This window comes from Periplaneta americana, chromosome 4 (assembly GCF_040183065.1).
Source record: "Periplaneta americana isolate PAMFEO1 chromosome 4, P.americana_PAMFEO1_priV1, whole genome shotgun sequence".
NCBI lineage: Eukaryota > Metazoa > Arthropoda > Insecta > Blattodea > Blattidae > Periplaneta > Periplaneta americana.
This window is the reverse complement of record NC_091120.1, coordinates 119086268-119106611: the sequence shown is the minus strand read 5'-3', so window position 1 is coordinate 119106611 and position 20344 is coordinate 119086268. Positions and strand designations below refer to the sequence as shown.

At 33.6% G+C, this 20344-nt stretch overlaps 1 protein-coding gene across 4 annotated transcripts in view; it reads left to right on the top strand.

Moving 5' to 3' along the window:
- Positions 1–20344, top strand: part of Nup98-96 (nuclear pore complex protein Nup98-96) — a 431225-nt gene that overhangs the window by 269222 nt on the left and 141659 nt on the right. For all 4 annotated transcript variants that reach the window (XM_069823886.1, XM_069823885.1, XM_069823884.1 and 1 more), the window contains one exon: positions 18128–18516. In XM_069823886.1, the coding sequence (XP_069679987.1) occupies positions 18128–18516 (389 nt within the window). The remainder of the gene's footprint in view (positions 1–18127; positions 18517–20344) is intronic.

Sequence of the window (20344 nt, the reverse complement as noted above, 5' to 3'; positions counted from 1 at the left end):
ACATTCGGCGGCTTGTGGGAAGCATGTCTCGTAGATGCCAAGCAGTAATTCATACTCATTGGAGGCCACACGAGGTACTAAATCCATGTAGAGATTGTGAGGACTCATGATTGTTAGAATAAACAGATTTTCCACTTTGTTTTGTGCAGTATCAATTAAGATGACCATTGGTGACCACAGCTTGGTTTTAAATTGCTATGGAAAGTAATTTGTTATAAAATGTAGTGTCTGAAGTTCATGCTGTACTAAGGACAAAATTCTACGTTTTCATTGTTCAGTAAAAATTAATTTCAAGTCTTGTTCCGCAGTATATATTGATATTTACCACTATCATCCACAGTGAATAAATATTAAGCTCTAAGATTATTTTAATTAGAATTGAAATTAAAATTGCTAGCCTTTTTTGTCGTCATCAATGAACGCCAGACAGGACATTGTTTTTTACTCCACATCATTGGTAGACGTCTTGTGATTGCCATCTGAGATGGTCTAATCAATAAACAAACTCTTATCTTATCTCTTCAAAAGATAGCACCCTCTTTGACACAGTCTGAGCATTAAATGAATGCATGGACTATATTATCTTCACAAAAGTGTCTTATATTTAGCTGCATTATACACTCAGTCTGGAACTTGTTCCTGATTATGATTTTATTATATACGACGAACTCTAGTCTAGTGGCACCTGAATTGTTCTTTATCAGTTACATATTATTATTATTATTATTATTATTATTATTATTATTATTATTATTATTATTAAAAAGGTAAATGTATCCCCATAACATACCATGAAGGCATTTGGGGGGCATGGAGGTAGAACACCATACTTTCCATGACCTCGACACTAGAATGAGGTGATGTGGTCGGCATCACACTCTGACCGCCAGTTACACCGGGAAAGACCCGGTACTCAATTTTATAGGAGGCTGAGTGAACCTCGGGGCTGTTCTGAAAGTTTGGCAACGAGAAAAAATCCTGTTACCACCTGGGATCGAACCCCGGACCTTCCAACCCATAGCCAGCTGCTTTACCAACTGAGCTACCCGGCCGCTCATTATTATTATTATTATTATTATTATTATTATTATTATTATTATTATTATTATACAGTAGTTTATTTAGAGCAGTGGTCAGCATGAGAGTGCATTGTGTGTGTGAGTATCCGCTGCTTGCTCTGTGTCTTGACTGGACAGGCAATTAGACTATAGTAGGGAGCAGGAATATTAGCGGATGGAGATATACCCCTTCATATTACCCAACCCACGTTCCACCCCTACTTTAGCTGTAAACGTTCTTCGAAGGTTCGCTTCCGAAACATCTTTCACTCCTCGCTACGTAACCTAAAGTCTGTAACATCGAAATAGTGTTTATATATAAACACTGTCTGTGTGTCAGTATTTAGTGTAATTTCTGTGCGCAGCATTATAATTATTTCATTAAACAACAGCACATGTGAACACTTCATTTGTTATCATACAAACTACTGGTATACAATATGCGACATGATTTTATAACTACTATACTGATATCGAATAGCATTCGTATTTTGAGATGAATGAACTAAGAAAATCAGTTGAATTCATATCTTCCAAGTTCGACAGTCTTAGAGAGGAATTGGCGCACACAAGACATGAACTCAACTCCACGCAGGAGGAGATGAAGAGGCTAGTGCAAGAAAATGACCATCTCAAACAGGAAGTGAGTGATCTGCAGCAGTACACGCAGAGACAATATAATGCTATTTGGAGTTCCGGAGATCGATGAACAATCAACTCATGAATTCTTTGACCAAATATCGGAAGTCATAGGCAGTAGTGAATTGGTGCAGCATGATGTAAGCGTAGCACATCGCATACCATCCAGGCCAGGGAAGACGCGTCCTATTGTCATCCGCTTCACAAAGAGTAGAAGTCGTGATGAATGGCTCCAGCTGTTCAGAAATGAGGCCAAAAATGATGGCAGCGGTCCTGGGATTGCGACAAAGAAAGTCAACAGGGACCTTCCGGCAGGAAGAATCACAGCAGGTGACCAACTGACAGCAGTGACCAGAGACCTTTTGAACAAGACAAGGGTTGCAAGAAAAGATGAAGCCAGTCCCGTGAGTAAAATCACTAATGTTGACGATGTAAATAATTTGTAAATAGTATTGTGACAGTACCTAGGTTTTATTTTATATGATATAATTGACTTAACAATGGCTAGTAATACTATATTAAATGAAATCCATCAGTGCAAATTTAATAATAATAATAATAATAATAATAATAATATAATGGTTTTTACTTCACTGCAATGAGTATATTGCCAATATACTATCAGATCTTAAAATATTTCACTTAAACTTATAGTGACCTAATACCTGTTTTCCTCATTCTCTTAATAACCAGAATTTCAATCATATTACGAAAATTTTAATTTGTTGTATTAATTAAAGTTTTTTTAAGTATTCGTAAACACTATAAATAATTCCTTTCCTTTCTAGACATGTCGCTCAACTAGGGACAGAAGCAATTCCACTGTTAGTATTGAAAATTACTGTTTGAATATGTACAGACAACAGCTACGATGACTACTCTCTCAATACCCAATGATTGGCTTGCAAGCAACTACACCCGAACGCATCGACACACTGCCAGTCAGTCATCCCAATGGACAGGTCAGAAGAGAGGGGGTGGTACGTGCAAAAATGTGCTATGTACGACCCGCCAATATCTTTGCTCCCTACTATATAGTCGGTGACTCAGGAGAAGATGAGTGCGGAGTGAGGAGAAAGGGTGGATAATAGATAACATTACAACAATGGTGCAATACTTGTACTACTAGTAAGTGGAAAGATTATTCCTACTTACTAGTAGTACAAGTATTGCATTGTTGTTGTAACATTATCTGTTCACTATCCTTTCTCTTCACTCCGCACTCATCTTTTTCGAGTCACCAACAGTACCTCTCATTTACACTGGATCAGTGGCATGTTATCATCCATTCTCGTCGACAAAGATATATGGACCTACAATTCCAAACCACCAACTCCACACCAAACTGTCACTTCAGAAGAGTGCAATGGCACTTCATGGAGTTCTTCAGGGTTCACTGGTGACCAGTATCGCATGTTTTGTTTCTTGACATGGACCAAAAGATGAAAATGGGCCTCGTGGGTCATCCAGGTTTTCAGTCAGCAAACCAAGCATGGCAATACAGAAAACAACTCGTTCTTTGTCTCTGTCAAGAAATTTTTGACAAACTTCCAACTTGTAAGGATGAAATTTCAACTCCTTTAGCATTAGCCCTAAACTTTTTCGATTCACACTCAAAATGTGAGACTGCTGATGCACTGAGCATCGAGGACTGCATGCAAAAGATTATCTTACTCTCTCCAAGTTCTTGGGCATCCGGGCTGTTTGCAGAGCTCCATGTTTCAATCTAATACACTACACTTTCTTCAAATTTACACACCCAAGCCAATATGGCATCTGAGACGTATTCGACCATGTCGACCAACAGTGAATTGACGTCGAAAGAAATGCTGCACTTCTGTCACAGACTTCGTTTTGTAATAATGCCGAACAGAGGTAGTACAATGTAGCACAGTCCAGGACTACATTCCAGCTGACAATGAGTCTATACAAAATGGCAACTTCTCCTCTATCCATCCCACTCTCGCTAACGACGAGAAGTTACCACGCATGTAATCAAATTGAAGGTTGAAATGTGTCAGTCAGCTCGGCGCCACCAAGTATAATGTTAATGATATTTCTGTTTGTAATTTTTATTTTCTTGAACTACCTTCAAAAGGTATGGTGTAAATTAGATTTTCTGAGCCACAAGGTGAAATGATCTCTAAGTGGATATATAAACCATTTTGTGAGCATTTACAAAGCCTTAAGTAAGTAAGTATCACATACATTAGTTTTATATTTATAGAAATTGATATTCAAAATTAATAGAAATTTTGTAAGATGTTAGTAGTTTTTAATAAGATTCTAGATGTTAGTAGTTTTTAATAAGATTCTAATAACATTATTTACATTTCGAAATGTTTCAGAAATTGGAACTTTAATACTGTTCTTAAAAAGATAATAGAAAATAAGATATTTATTTTGTATTATATACATAAAGCAAGGTTTACATTAATTTGGTAAAGTAATTCCTGTAGATGTTACTTATAAGGCCAAAAATTGGAGGCATAATTTTATTAATGCAGATACTTTATTTAAAAAAATTATAATTACCATCGTCTGTGGAGAAACAGCATATTAAGAATCACTTTTTCGGTATCACAGATGCTAAAAACATGTTATGCTTCACATTTTTACTTTTCAATTTTACAATACTTCTTATTTATAACGAGGTAGTAAAAATATTTTTTTTGATTTCAGTTAACTAATAATATTTGATTCAGCTTTTACTATTAATTTCATGCAGAACGAATACTAATTGATTCCCCTGTCTCTTTCAAACTGGAACTGTTAAGAAACATAAAAATCTTTGACACATACAAGATGAGGTAAGAATGGTCAAGCAAGTGGCGTGTTTAACTGCTTTAATATTCATTTTTTGTGTCCCAGATCCATGTAATAATTTGCACTGATAGTGTGCAAGTGCGCATCCTTCTTTCTTTGCGTGTGGATTTCCATTTTCATTGTTCTTGTTTACTACTGTAGATTATTGTGATGCCACTGTCTTATAAAACTAAATATATTTGAAGGATACAAACAAAGAACAATCTAAGTAAAAAAAAAAAAAACGAAAATTGAGATTTTGATGCCAACTGCCAGTTTAGGATCTGAATAATAATATGAAACAGATTAAAGCTTACGAAAAACAATCCTAGTCCCTTAAAAATGTCTTTTAAAATCTGGCCTACAATGAAAGATCAATCTAAGTTAACTGCTCCTATTAAAAAGAACAATCCAAATCAACTTAATGTAGCAATAATACTGTCAGTGTTTTGAAACTCTTCACTGTTAATTTTATTTCGTCCTAATCAAGCATTATAAAAAACGGTACTATTTGTAGATGATATAGTTTTGTGGACTTCCGGATCTTACAGACATAGAGACAAAATTCAAAATTCTGCTCTTAAAGCTCTAAATCAACTACATGAATGGAATACATCAAATTTGATGACACTCAATTTAAGCAAAAGTAACTACCAAATATTTTCACTCGGTTAAAAAGAAAGAGAATTCAATATCCAATACAATGGCTAACACATTCCTAGTACTTATGAATCCAAATATCTTGGAGTTATTTTCGATAGTATGTTAACATGGAGCAACCCTTTGAAATACATTTCTGAAAAAGCTCGTAAAAGATTCTCCCTTCTAAAAAGACTAGCAGGAAAGAAATGGGGATGCTCTAGGAATACTTTGAACACTACATACAAAATGTTTATACAGCCAGTGCTGACATACTGCGGAAAAATTTTAATTACTTCACCTTTCATAAACGACATAGAATATGTTCAAACCCAAGCTCTCAGACTCATTACTGGTGGAATCAAAACAACTCCAATAGATTCTATGAGATTCCTCACTAATATTAACAGCATCAAAATGACAATAGAAGAAAAAGCACTGATTCAATATGAAAAACTTATCAGATTACCAGGTGACAATTGGCATTCATACAGTCCTCTTTGTAGATTGAAAACTCAAAAAAGTTTCATATCCATTGTTCAAGAATTAAAACAGAAAATCAATATCCCGATTTTAAAAGAAAACGTACAAATTAAACCAAACCCTTTAACTCTATTAAATATAGAATATAATCTAAATTTAACAGAAGAAATACTGAAATCAGAAGTAAACACTGAAATACTAAAACAATTGTCTTTAGAGACAATTAATATTAGGTACCCTCCACAAAACTGGCTTCATTTATATACCGACGGATCCTTGATCTCCAGAGAACAAGGTGCCAGTGCAGGTGTTACGTGCTATCTCTTCTCACTTTATAGATCTCTTGGATATAGAACAAAAAGTTTTGATGGTGAAATCATTGCAATAAGTGAATGTCTCAGGAATCTTCTATGCTACATCAATAAATTTAAGAATGCAGTTATATTGTCAGACTCCAAAGCAGCTATTCTATCAATAGTCTCTAAACACACACCTTCATCTCAAACAGCAGAAATAACTAAAATGCTCTCTCAATTATTATCACTCAATAAAAGAATTGTATTCCAATGGATACCATCCCATTGTGGAATCCTGGGAAACGAGAATGCGGATGCATTAGCAAAGAAGGGCAGCACTGCTACTTACAGACCTGTTACTAAATCTACATATTACTCTGTGAAGAGATTTATTAAATCTACATACTTAGACTTCAACAAACAAAATTTGATAACTCAATCCCAAGGGAAAAAATGGAACTCTCTGCATCAAAATCCACAGTTAATTCCCGATTTACCACGAAAATCGTCTGTAGCTGCATTTAGATTGGCAACAGGCCATGATTGGACAAACACCTGCATAGAATTGGATATATCAGTCCCCTAACTGCCCATTGTGCAACTCAAACCAAGAAATGGATTCGGAACACCTCAAAATCTGTGCTTCAGTGGCTAGTCATGATAATATCTTTGGAAAAATATTGGAGTGCAAGAGGTCAAATGGCTTTATTGTCAAATGCTTGGTATTAGAAAACAACAACAACATAATTAAATTTGCCATATCAACTAGATGAGTGTTTGTTAGTAGGAAGAATGGATTTAGGAGTGAGTGATTCAGAATGTGAAGGAGGATTAGCAGCTTCTACAGCTAAACCAAAAAAGAGGCCCAAGGTAAAGAACTAGCAGATACTGATAAAAGAATTCATGCAGTGAATCATGTAGAAGAAAAAAAAACTGTCAGTATCAATGCTTCAAATGTTTCTGAATGTTACTGAAAAGAAAAAAAAAAAAAAAACATAATTAAGGAATTCGATTTATTAGAATCTAGGGATAAACACAATAAATCTCAAGCCCCAGTGCAAACTTTTTGACCCTCCTACTTAAAAAAAATCACAAACTCTTAAATATTTCATTAATTTAAAGATTAATTAATGAAATGAACATAAAATAATGTTCTAGTTTTAATTTAAATGTAGCCTTTCATAGTAAAATAATGTTATAATAGTCTTACAGTGAAAGGCACTGTTGTTGTCTCTAGAACCCTTAAAAAATTTATTTCACTATTATCATTATGTAAAGTTGCAAGCTGGAAGGTTGTGGGTTCATTTCCCGATGGGGTTTTAGATTTTTCCATTGATCCAATCTATCCCACTGCATTATGGCCCTGGAGTCTACTCAACCTCTAACAGAAATGAGTACCAGGGGCAGTTCCTTGGGGGTAAAGGTGGCAGGAACGTAGGACTGACATCCCTACTGCCATTAAATGCCTGTTGTCTGTAAAGGTGGGAGCCTTAGCCTCTCACCACTCTCTGGACCGGTTTGGCCTGTCAAGTGGTTGACTTTATCTTCACATTATTATTATTGGCCATTGTTGTGAGAAAATATGTAACAAAATTCTCTAGTTCTTAAATAAAAGGTACCCTTTCTTTATAATGTAATGTTATAATTAATTGTAATAGTTTTACACAGAGGGGCATTGTTGTCTCTGGAAGCCATGTAAAAATTTATTTCATTATTATGGTTGGCCATTGTTGTGAGGAAATGTGTTCTCATTACATGGTGAAAATAATTATGTTGAATGAACATTATTGGCTGTGTCACAAGGTTTTAAACGTTAAAAGGACATTTACTCGAAACTTTAAAAAAGTGACTTAGATTGTTCCTTGCTTGTACCCTTCATTTAGTTTTCTGTTATTTAATAGTAGCCCTAGTAGTAATAATAATAATAATAATTTATTGCTAGAACGAAGATACATATTGTTTTTGTATATATCTAGCACCCCCATAAGGAATACATTCAGTACTCGTGCTCAGGGAGATTCCACTAAATTTTAAGACATTTTATTAAATAACAGAATAAAAAAAGAAAAACACAGATCATACAATAATTGGAACTCTAAATTTACTTTTTAAACAATAATTTTTTAATTGAATTATTAAAATGGGTATTAGCAAATTGTATGTTTGGGAATTTAGCTGTTATGTAATAATTCAATATTAATTTGCAGTATAAGAGTAGTTATGATGGTAGTGATTAGGAAATAAAATAAACATCTAAGAGAAAATTCACAGGTCATATTCATCATTATCACGGACCATAGTTGAGAATGTTTTTTGCAAGTCTACATGGCTCAGTAATACAAGTATTCAGCTAATGCAGTACATAGTCATATAATACATAATTTACATAGTAGTTGCTGTGTGATAAAACCAGTAATTATTTTGAGTGAGCAAACACATATACAGTATTTTTAATACTGTGGATTTGTCATGTCATATATGCTGTAAAAATGTTAATTTATCAAATTTTCCATGAAATGAACTAAAATTTTTCCTGAAGAATGTGATTTTATTATGCAAGTTAATATGTCTAATCAGGAATGGAAATGGAATATTCAGAACTAAGAAAATTTTGCACATTTGGTTATGGATCACTGTAGCATTTTTAAAACATCAGTCCCTTCCTTGTTTAGGTTATGAACATTAGGAAAATCTTAATGTAGTGAATTCTTTTGTATGTTGTTTATATTTGGTGAAAATGATTTGTAACAAATGAATACTTAAGGAATAACAGAATTGTTCCATCCTGTTTCTAATTCTTGTTGTGTATTTCATCTAACATTGTATAATAAGGATAAAAAAGTAGATACAGTGTAACTCTATTATTAATAATTCATTTTATTATTATTATTATTATTATTATTATTATTATTATTATTATTATTATTATTTAAATGTCTTGGAAAATTAAAAATATTCGTCTTACTCCAGAAGTTGTTTAATTTCTGTATTAGTTTAGAACATGTAACAAAAATGTTTTGCAGGTTGGTATGTATGAAACAAAACTGATAAAATGTTCAGTTTATGCAGTGTAGTAACAAAATATCTTTGATTACTGTGTTTATTCCGTGTTAAGTTTTATATTTACATTGTAGCATGTGTTCAAACATTTCATTATTAATAATAGCGGTATGAAGTATACGTACTCTGAAAGTAACAGTGAATACAGAAAAGGTGGCAGGCGGCAAATTAGAACCAATGGTTCCCAAGGTATGGGTCGCAACCCCTTGGGAGTCATGTGAAGAGCTAAGAGAGGTCGCGAGATGATTTACAAAACAGAGCAAAAAACGCTATATTAACATACATGTACGTTTTATTTAGAAACATAAACGATGTTGAACATAAAAAAAATGTTTTAGTAGTTATAAATGCGCCTGTTTTCAGAAAGTAGCTCCTCATATCTGATCTCTATTATTCAATACATACAGTAAAATCATTTTCAATTTCAAGGAGATTTCTCTGTTTTATTTTGATGGTAATGATAGACGAGATACTTATTTTGCATAAATACGACTATGCAAATGCTATCAAAATAATATAGAAGCTGCTTTTGCAAGCTTGAGGTATTCTTGCATTCTTTAGATCAAAAACTGGTACTGTATATGCCGAGACGTAGATGGGACGATAATATTAAAATGGATTTGAGGGAGGTGGGATATGATGGTAGAGACTGGATTAATCTTGCTCAGGATAGGGACCAACGGCGGGCTTATGTGAGGGGGGCAATGAACCTCCGGGTTCCTTAAGTAAGTAAGGTTATAGTTTAAAGATTCTGTCAGTAGGTGCATATTTCAGCGAATCTTTTCTTAATACTTTTTTTTAATTTGAGCCAGTAATATATAACTATCTAAAAAACGGATTCAATATCCATCTATGACTGTCTTAATTATTTTGAGTTTCTTCCAGAAAATACTCAAAAAGCTGTTGTTTAAAATTGTGCAAATTTAATTGCATGAGCGTAAAAACAATCTCTATGGTAACTAGCTAAATTTTCCATGAGTTCCTTAATACACTGCAATTAGTAAAATTTCGTTTTGTTAAATGATGTCGACGAGAAATCAAATTTTCGTCGATTTTTTCTTTGGCTATTATTATGTTAACATCTTAGTCATGCAAATTACTATTAAAAGTGTTCAAATGTTCGAAAAATATATCATCAGCAAGGAAGGCCAGAGAGAATTGGAAAATAGATTTGCATATTCCAGTTTCTCTTTTTACATTAGAAGTTGACTGATATGCACGATTTTGAGTAAAATTATAGTTGATTTTGATTTTACAGGGATTTGTATTTTTCGAATGAGGTTAAGTACCAGTATGGTTATGGAGGGTTGTAAAAGAAGTATCACCCAAAATTGGGTCACATCTTCAATACGTTGGAAACCGCTGAATTAGACAAATTCATAGTCACAGGATATGAAGTAACTCTGTGTTAGTAAAAGATGTATGAAGAGATCATTGAAGAAATTAATTTCACAAACAAGGTAACACTTTTGGACATAGTTTACATTTTAAATAATTACAACTGAAAGGAAATTGGTTCGAGTGTTAGGTATTTTCTTCACGTAACAACAGTACTTTCAATGATGTAAATTTTAGCACCACAATTGAAACATTTACTTAAGGATAGCTTATGAATTATTATTTATGCAAGCCTAGCATTAAAACACACTTGTTATGATATAAATCGTTCACAAATTGTCTAATTCTGGCACTGGTGTCAGAAAAGGTTACATAGCAACTAGTATTCCATGATGTCATCACTGCCTTCACAATACAATTTTATACAACATACCTGTTAGAAAAAGCTTCAAAATAACATTGTTTTAGAAACAGTTACTTAGCAACCATGTGTATTATGTCATATCCAGTACTCATGTGTCTGCTACGTCATAACATTACTTACTTACTTACAAATGACTTTTAAGGAACCCGAAGGTTCATTGCCGCCCTCACATAAGCCCGCCAGCGGTCCCTATCCTGTGCAAGATTAATCCAGTCTCTATCATCATACCCCACCTCCCTCAGATCCATTTTAATATTATCCTCCCATCTACGTCTCAGCCTCCCTAAAGGTCTTTTTCCCTCCGGTCTCCCAACTAACACTCTATATGCATTTCTGGATTCTCCCATACGTGCTACATGCCCTGCCCATCTCAAACGTCTGGATTTAATGTTCCTAATTATGTCAGGTGAAGAATACAATGCGTGCAGTTCTGTGTTGTGTAACTTTCTCCATTCTCCTGTAACTTCATCCCGCTTAGCCCCAAATATTTTCCTAAGCACCTTATTCTCAAACACCCTGAACCTATGTTCCTCTCTCAGAGTGAGAGTCCAAGTTTCACAACCATACAGAAGAACCGGTAATATAACTGTTTTATAAATTCTAACTTTCAGATTTTTGGACAGCAGACTGGATGATAAGAGCTTCTCAACCGAATAATAACACGCATTTCCCATATTTATTCTGTGTTTAATTTCCTCCCAAGTGTAATTTATATTTGTTACTGTTGCTCCAAGATATTTGAATTTTTCCACCTCTTCGAAGGATAAATCTCCAATTTTTATATTTCCATTTCGTACAATATTCTGGTCACGAGACATAATCATATACTTTGTCTTTTCGGGATTTACTTCCAAACCGATCGCTCTACTTGCTTCAAGTAAAATTTCCGTGTTTTCCCTAATCGTTTGTGTATTTTCTCCTAACATATTCACGTCATCCGCATAGACAAGAAGCTGATGGAACCCGTTCAATTCCAAATCCTGCCTGTTATCCTGAACTTTCCTAATGGCATATTCTAGCGCGAAGTTAAAAAGTAAAGGTGATAGTGCATCTCCCTGCTTTAGCCCGCAGTGAATTGGAAAAGCAATAGATAGAAACTGACCTATACAGACTCTGCTGTATGTTTCACTGAGACATATTTTAATTAATCGAACTAGTTTCTTGGGAATACCAAATTCAATAAGAATATCATATAATACTTCCCTCTTAACCGAGTCATATACCTTTTTGAAATCTATGAATAACTGATGTACTGTACCCTTATACTCCCATTTTTTCTCCATTATCTGTCGAATACAAAAAATCTGATCAATAGTCGATCTATTACGCCGAAAACCGCACTGATGATCCCCAATAATTTCATCTACGTACGGAGTTAATCTTCTCAAAAGAATATTGGACAAAATTTTGTACGACGTCAACAAAAGTGATATTTCTCGAAAGTTACCACAGTTGGTTTTGTTCCCCTTTTTAAAAATAGGTACAATTATGGACTCCTTCCATTGTTCTGGTACAATTTCCTTTTCCCAAATAGCAAGTACAAGTTTATAAATTTCGCTATATAATGCACTTCCACCCTCTTGTATTAATTCTGCTGGAATTTGATCGATACCTGGAGACTTGTACTTTTTCAGATTTTCTATCGCAATTTCGACTTCTGAAAGCGTGGGTTCGGGTATAAATGGCTCAGCAGTTTGTATTTCAATTTTGTCCCGATCATTTCTATTTGGCGTATGTATATTTAGTAGTTGCGCAAAATAGTTTTTCCATCTGTTTAGGACTGATGGAGAGTCTGCAAGCAAGTCACCATTCTCATCCTTGATCACGTTTACCCTTGGCTGATATCCGTTCTTAAATTCCTTTATACCCTTATATAAATCTCTAATGTTTTTATTCTTACTATTTGTTTCTACCTCATTCAGTTTTTCCTTCAAGTAACCTCTCTTTTTATTCCTAAGTGTACGACTTGCTTCCCGTTTTTCATTGAAATAATTATCTCTCTTCTCCTCAACTGGATCCTGTAAGAATTTCAATTTTGCCTGTTTCCTTCTTTCTACTACCATGCAACAATCTTCATCAAACCACGGTTTCTTTTTCTTAGTTTCATAATAACCTATGCTCTGCTCAGCTGCAATTTTGATACTATCTCTGATATTTTCCCACATGCTATTAACATCTAATTCTTTCTCAACTTCGTCGGAACTTTCTAAAGTGGCAAACCTATTCGAAATTTCGACCTGATAATTTTGCTTAGTTTCCTCGTCCTTTAATTTCAAAATATTGAATTTAGTAATATTAACTTGTTGCTCTACTCGCTTGGCTACTGATAATCTTTTTCGTAATTCTCCAATCACCAAATAATGGTCAGAATTACAGTCTGCACCCCTGAAAGTTCGAATATCTACTATACTAGTATGTCTCCGTTTATCTATCAAGATGTGATCTATTTGGTTGTGTGTCAATCCGTAACATAACATTACATAATGTCATAACATTACATTTTGTAAATTGATAATAGTTTTTTTTTTTCCTTACATATTTTAATACAAGAATTGCATAAAATGTTGTATGTACCACGTGTATAATTTTCATTATAAACACTTGTGAAAATTAGCACTCACTCGCTAAACATTCACTTGTACCATAATAACCAAGATTATACACTAGTTACAAAAATTATTTTATATTTCTATAGAAACATAGGTACAATTCTATGACGAAGTTTCATCCACATCAAAGTGTAAACTACAGTTACTTGTTCTTTATTTGATCTGTGCAGATATAAATTACGAACCTATTTTTAAATGCTAAGATAACATATTATTTTGGTAAAATATATACCTGTAACACAGTTTCGGTTGTGTTTGAATGGTTAGGTTGTTAGTTTTTCATGCAGGAACTTTGGATACTTGCGTAAATGTGAAATAAGATGTTTGGACAGGTTTTCTTTTGGTAATCATGCTTGTAGATTTTCTGATCACTACTGCCACATGAGATAGGATCCACCTTCAGATCCAGATCAGCAACACTTTTAATGCAGTAGAGGCATTTTAGTAGACTATGTAGTGAAGATGGATGAAAATTCAGTAATGCATTATTTTAACAAAATATTCTACAATTTAGTATTTGCAGCTTTTATGTTGTGACCACATAGGGCACGCATACATGTTACACTTTTTCTTTAGATCTGTCGCTAAACACTCTGGTAGTTTTTTCTATAGCATAATTTTCAATATACAGTTTGGGTGATGATATGCACAATTTTTATTTTATTTTATTTTCAAGAAGTTGGGTAAAAAAATTACTGATTCTTTGTAAAATATTTCATTTATGCATAAACGAAATGTGTATTTCTAGGTATCTGACATATTAATCTTATATGTGGCAGTTTGCTGTTCAGTTTTAATTTACCTTTACACATAGTTGAAATTTTAAAGAAAGAACATTATTTCATCTATGTTAAAGGACATAAACCTTAATCTTTACATATATGTGCAGTGACTTCAAATAATGTTCTCTTCAAGTAAAAATGAAGTGGAAGATATCCAAGATTATAAATATATAAGGAGAGTAAAGCTCTACTAAGCCTTTGCAGTACTAATGAAATTTAAAAGCAAATGAACATTTACATTGAATATTACAAGTAAAATCGTTTTCATTTGTAAAGGATACATTTATCTAGAATTGAATTTATTAAGTGTAACAATATTGTCTCCTTGTCCACATGCTCTATATTACAGTGCTTTTTGGTGTAATAATACTTTAGTTTTTTCTTAAGAACACTACAATTTCACATTTAAGGTGATTTTTACATTGCTTAAATGAAGGAAGTGTAGTCAAAAGTAGCTAGTTTGGCAGTAAATACTATAATGCTAAGTAGTGTCAGTGAAAGTTAATGTGATATCACTGAAATTTCCCTAAATGTGACAATCATAACCATATTATACATAATATTTCTTTGATCATCCATGCCACCTGTGGTAACTATATCTGACTTCGGTGAAGGCCTCAGAATCAGTGGTTTTTACTCGAATTTTTGGCTATGTTATTGGTATGTATGTGCTCAATTGTAATAAACAGAGGACAAGGACTAACATGCTGATAACCCAAGAAATCCAGTGGATAAGTACTGTTCTTTCTGTAATCTATCCATAGTAATATAAACTGTATTCTGTGCCATTTCTGACAAACTGAATCGGTAAGTTACAGTTTACACTTATAGATTGTGAGAATCTGTTTTATGAGATATAAATAATACATATTTATAGCAGAGCTTTTATTATTATGAAATAACGTTGAATAAAAGAATGAACCTGTTAATTTATCAAATGAAGTCCTAATTATATTTTACGCGTGATTTAAAGTTTATTATTTATGATAATGTTAAATATTTTTGATGAACTTTAATTATACCACATCCAGGAATCGGAGACACTTCTTGACATTATTGCCACGACTAATCCTCAACTAGTATTAACAAATGGACAACTATCAGCACTGGGTATCTCAGCTCACGACATAATCTTTCTAGAATATTCCTTGTATTGTCCAAAATATAAACCTCACATCATACCGTGACTTGAAGCATATTGAGCATGATGAATTAATCAATGACGTACTTAGCCTACCTTGGACTGAAGTGTGGAGTTTACCAGACATTGACGACAAAATCGAAAATTTTAACGATCTAATAATTCAGTTATATGATAAACATGCATGCTTGAAAACCAGACAAGTTGGTAGATGCCCTGTGCCTTGGATGTGTGATGCCATAAAATTACTCATGACAGACAGAGACACTGCTTATCGTAAATGCAGGCAGAGAAGGATGAATTAGATTTTTAATAATCACAAAGTTTTAAGAAATGTAATCAAGCAGTAAGAAATGCTAAATTACGCCATGCACATTCCCTTATTCTACCTTCAGTCAGTATGACAGAATTGTGGCATAACCTTAATAACCTGGGTCTAACAAAAGCAAAGCCTCAGGTAAATAACATCAACTTGTCACTCAATAGTCTAAATGAACATTTTGTCACTGCTCCACCTGAACCATTACATAAACAAGAGACTCTTGAATTTCTCAGATCTTACCCCCAACCTGTGTGGGATAAATTTTTCTCTAAATACAATTACCCGACTGATATAATGAAGACGCTGCAACATATGAAATCTAAAGCCCAAGGTATAAACAATATAAATATCATTCTTCTGTATAAAATAATAGATGTGATCATGTCGATTGTCACCCATATATTCAATGCATCTATTATGACTGGGTCCTACTGGCCACTCTGGAAAATGGCATTAGTAAAACCTTTACCGAAATCTACAGTAAACCAATACAGACCGATATCAAATCTTCCCACTCTTTTAAAAGCATTAGAACATACTGTACACAGACAACTTACGAACTATCTCGACGAACACAAACTCCTTGATGACTATCAATCGGGTTTTAGGCCTGGACACAGCACTACTACAGCTCTATTTAATGTGACTGAGGACATCCGTGAAGCTGTAGATAGGGGTGAAGTAACGGCACTAACTCTTCTCGATTTCAGCAATGACTATAGTTCTGTTGATATTGACCTGCTTCTTGCAAAGATGAAGACTTTGCCCCTGTCAGACAATACCTTGAGCTGGATGGACTCCTATTTACGTGACCGCCAACAGCATGTTTCACTTAGTAATCCGTTCTCCCAATGACGATGCACAAAGGCAGAAGTGCTGCAGGGCTCCATATTAGGACCACTACTCTTCTTTATCTACATTAATGACATATCAAAGAACTTACAGTATTGCCAATATCACTTCAATGCCGACGACCTACAACTGTACATACATTCCCGATCCAATACGATCAATGAATCAATTGATAAGTTGAATTGTGATCTAGCCACTGTCTCCACTTGGATGGCCAATTTCGAACTCGCACTTAATCCAAGTAAGACTCAAGCTATAATTATTGGCCATAAGCATTTAGTTAATAACATTTTAATAACAGTAATCTTTCAGTTGTTACACTTAATAACACACTAATCCCTTATTCATCCGTCATAAAAAATCTTAGCTTCTTTTTCGGTAATAATCTAAATTGGAATTTTCAAGTTAAAGAAACAATAAAAAAAAAATCTGTTCCTCCATTCACTGTTTGAGTCGCTTAAGAAACTTCTTGCCCCAACAACTAAAATTTACCCTAGTACAAACCCTAGTAATGCCACACTTCGATTATTGTGATGTTCTGTTAAGTGACCTAAGTTCTGAACTGTCAGTCAAGTTTCAGTAAGTTCAGAATATGTGTGTCAGATATGTGTGCAACATCTGACGAGATGATCATATATCACCATCCTTCACAAGTCTTTCGTGGCTCCGACTTAAAGAATGTAGAACTTTACACTCTTTGTCTTTACTCTTTCGAATTCTGCACACTTCAACACCAAATTATCTTTCGTCTAGTTTCTCTTACCTATACTCTAACCATGACGTAAATACCAGATCACTTATCTGTGGCACACTAGGTATACCTCTTCATAGAACATTTTGTTATTCATCATCTTTTACAGTATCCACCTCGTGACAGTGGAATTCCTTGTCGCAAAGTATTAGGGGCTGCAAGACAATAAACATTTTTAAAAACAGCTTAAAGGATAACCTTCTGAGCAATTCACTCCAATCATACTGACTTAAACTATCACAGGCTACATTGTTACTACTTCTTCCTTTAGACATCATTCTGATAGTGCTGTATTTTCAAAATGATCTGATAATAATCTCTTTCTATTATCTAACATTATTTGACATGTATTAAAATTCTATGTATTTTAGCTTAATTCTGCTACACAGTTTGTATTTCATTGTTTAATTAATAGTTAATAGTATTTTGCTATTTAATTCAAAAATAACTCTTGTATACATGTAACTCTTATCTAAATCAAATTCTTGAATTCTTTGTAGCTTGTAAGTTCATACATATGTATGTATAATTTTTGCTGGTTGAGTGGAAGAGAAGGTCTTAACTCTGCCAGCTAAAATAAATTATTATTATTATTATTATTATTATTATTATTATTATTATTATTATTATTATTATTATTATTTCAGACATTACTACGGTCTTGGAAAGTTTTTATGTTTCTGTTTTCTTGTATATGTTTGTAAGAACTAATAACTTGAGTAAAATGTGCAAGTACACGTTATAAATTTATCTTGAAAAGTCAGTACTTCTTAATCGAAACAGATTCTAGGTTACAAATGCAGGTACTCTCCAGATGTACTATATAATATGTTGTGTACTGTATTATATGAAATAAATACTGCAAATAAATTTGTAGCAATAGATGTTAATGACTTTGTTTGTTAGATATTCCCTTCTTATTGTACAGGATCAGAGGATGTCCCACGTGTAAGAACATCATCTCATTTACCAGTGGGACCTTGGATACATCCCCCAATTGTGCGTCCTAAGATAGCTGTATTGAAACATCAAGGAGAAGTAGTGCCTTTGTCACACTGTAGTGTGGGACGGATGTCTGCCCACTGCTTGGCTGATACTGCACTTGTGATGGGGAGAAATTTTCGTGTAGGCTGGGGTCGAGACAGTACACTGCTTACACTCAACACACAGAAAGCAGCTGCTGTAGTACCACTTAGAGCTGAATTGACCGACCTGAATGTCTTCACATCCGGTCGGACACAAGGCGATTGTTCTCAGTGTATTGTGCAGAGACTTCAGATATTTGGTGGCGGCAAAGATTTATTGCCCACATTTACGGTTAGTGCTTATAGAAAGTTTATTTTGTATGTTTGGTTATTTATTTATTTTACAAAGAATAATGCTAAAAATGTGACAAATGCTATTTATTTCTTCCAGGTGAATGTTCAGTTTATTTTAATATCTATCAAGCTCACTGGTGTGTTCTTAATGACACCTTTATTATTGTTATTGTTGTTATTATTATTGTTGTTATTATTGTTATTATTATTATTATTATTATTATTATTATTATTATTATTATTATTATTATTATTATTATTATTCAGTAACAGGCAGGTAATTTACTTTGCTTCATTTACTCAAGCATCTTCATCTATGAGTTAATGTGCTGATAGTGTAGTTCTTTTGATTCTATAAGCATTGCCCTCAGTGCACTATGAGAGATAAACTACATAGCAATACATGATGGTAATTTTGAACACCAGATACTTTCAACATTGTTCTGCAGACTGTAGAAAGTAAATCGTAATGGTAGACATTTGCATCATCTATTGGTAACTGATAGGCTAATTTGAAACTAAATATTAGTAGACATATGGAGTTGCATGCAAGTTTTAGTGCATTCCATGCATTGTAGTAGAGTATACTTTTAGCATATTATAACAGTGCAATGAGATAGAGTGCAATTGCAATAGTATATGCTTTGTTATAATTTCTATCTGACAAGTAATGCTGAAATTGTAATGCAACAGAGGTCAAAGTGAACTGTGAATCATAATTCATTAATGCCAGAATGGTTATTTAGTTGATTACTTTTATAGTTGATGTAGCTTGCTCAACTTTATTGGAACTTAAGGTTCTGGATTATATCAATATTCAAAAGTGTGAAATTAGATGTGGGAAATATGTAACAAGTATAAAACTTGAAAGTCCGAAATTACAACAAAAAAAGTTTCTAGCCACCTGATCATGATTAGAATTTATAAATGAGATACATAAAATACAAAATAAAATGTAGTTATAACATTCTTCAAAATGTAGGCCATGTTTATAAAGCTAATGATTTTTTGTCTTAATTGTTTACTTCCAATTTAGTTGATTATACAAACAACTCTTGCATAACTGAATTCAAGGGAGACAGAATCCTTCATGTACTGTAATTATTGCTCTGTACATTTGTTGATACAGAGAATACGAGATACTGAAATGTTACAATGTGATTCTTTAGGCAAAACTTCAATACACCCTTTCTAGTGCCTCCCATGACAATTCAAAATCGGTTATTTCATATTTATCTTCAAAAACATTATTACGTCTTTTGTTGATTAATTTCACTGTTTCAAGGATGACATACAGTGCATAAACTGACAATCATTTTTTAAAATTCATATTTCTCCACTTGCGGTTTTTATTCATGAATATACTGTATTAGGAATTTATTGTATTAGTATTATCATCTTTTTTAATGTGACCTATTCCTACTGTTAAGTAGGAAAGTTCCATCGATAGAACTAACCTTTCTAATAGACCAGAGAAATGAATGACATATGATGATTGATAATATCGACATTGTGATGATCAAGTGAGTGAAGAGAGAAAAGCCATCGAACTGAAGAAGTGCAACTTGGATTCCTAGGAAGATAAAATAGACATCTGTTACAAGCTCTGAGTTTTCGCCTTTCCACCACTCGTAACAGGAGTGAAGCAGTGTGGTGACTTCGAATCGAAGCCTTCTGATGCTCAAGCTTGCATGTCTCTACCAAAATTATCTTCAGTTGCCTTCAGGACAGGCGCTTCAAGGAGAGATGTGGCTCTAATTGCGACAGTTATGCTACAAGATGCAAGAGTAATATCTACTAGGAATAAGGGTCTTATAATAGATAAG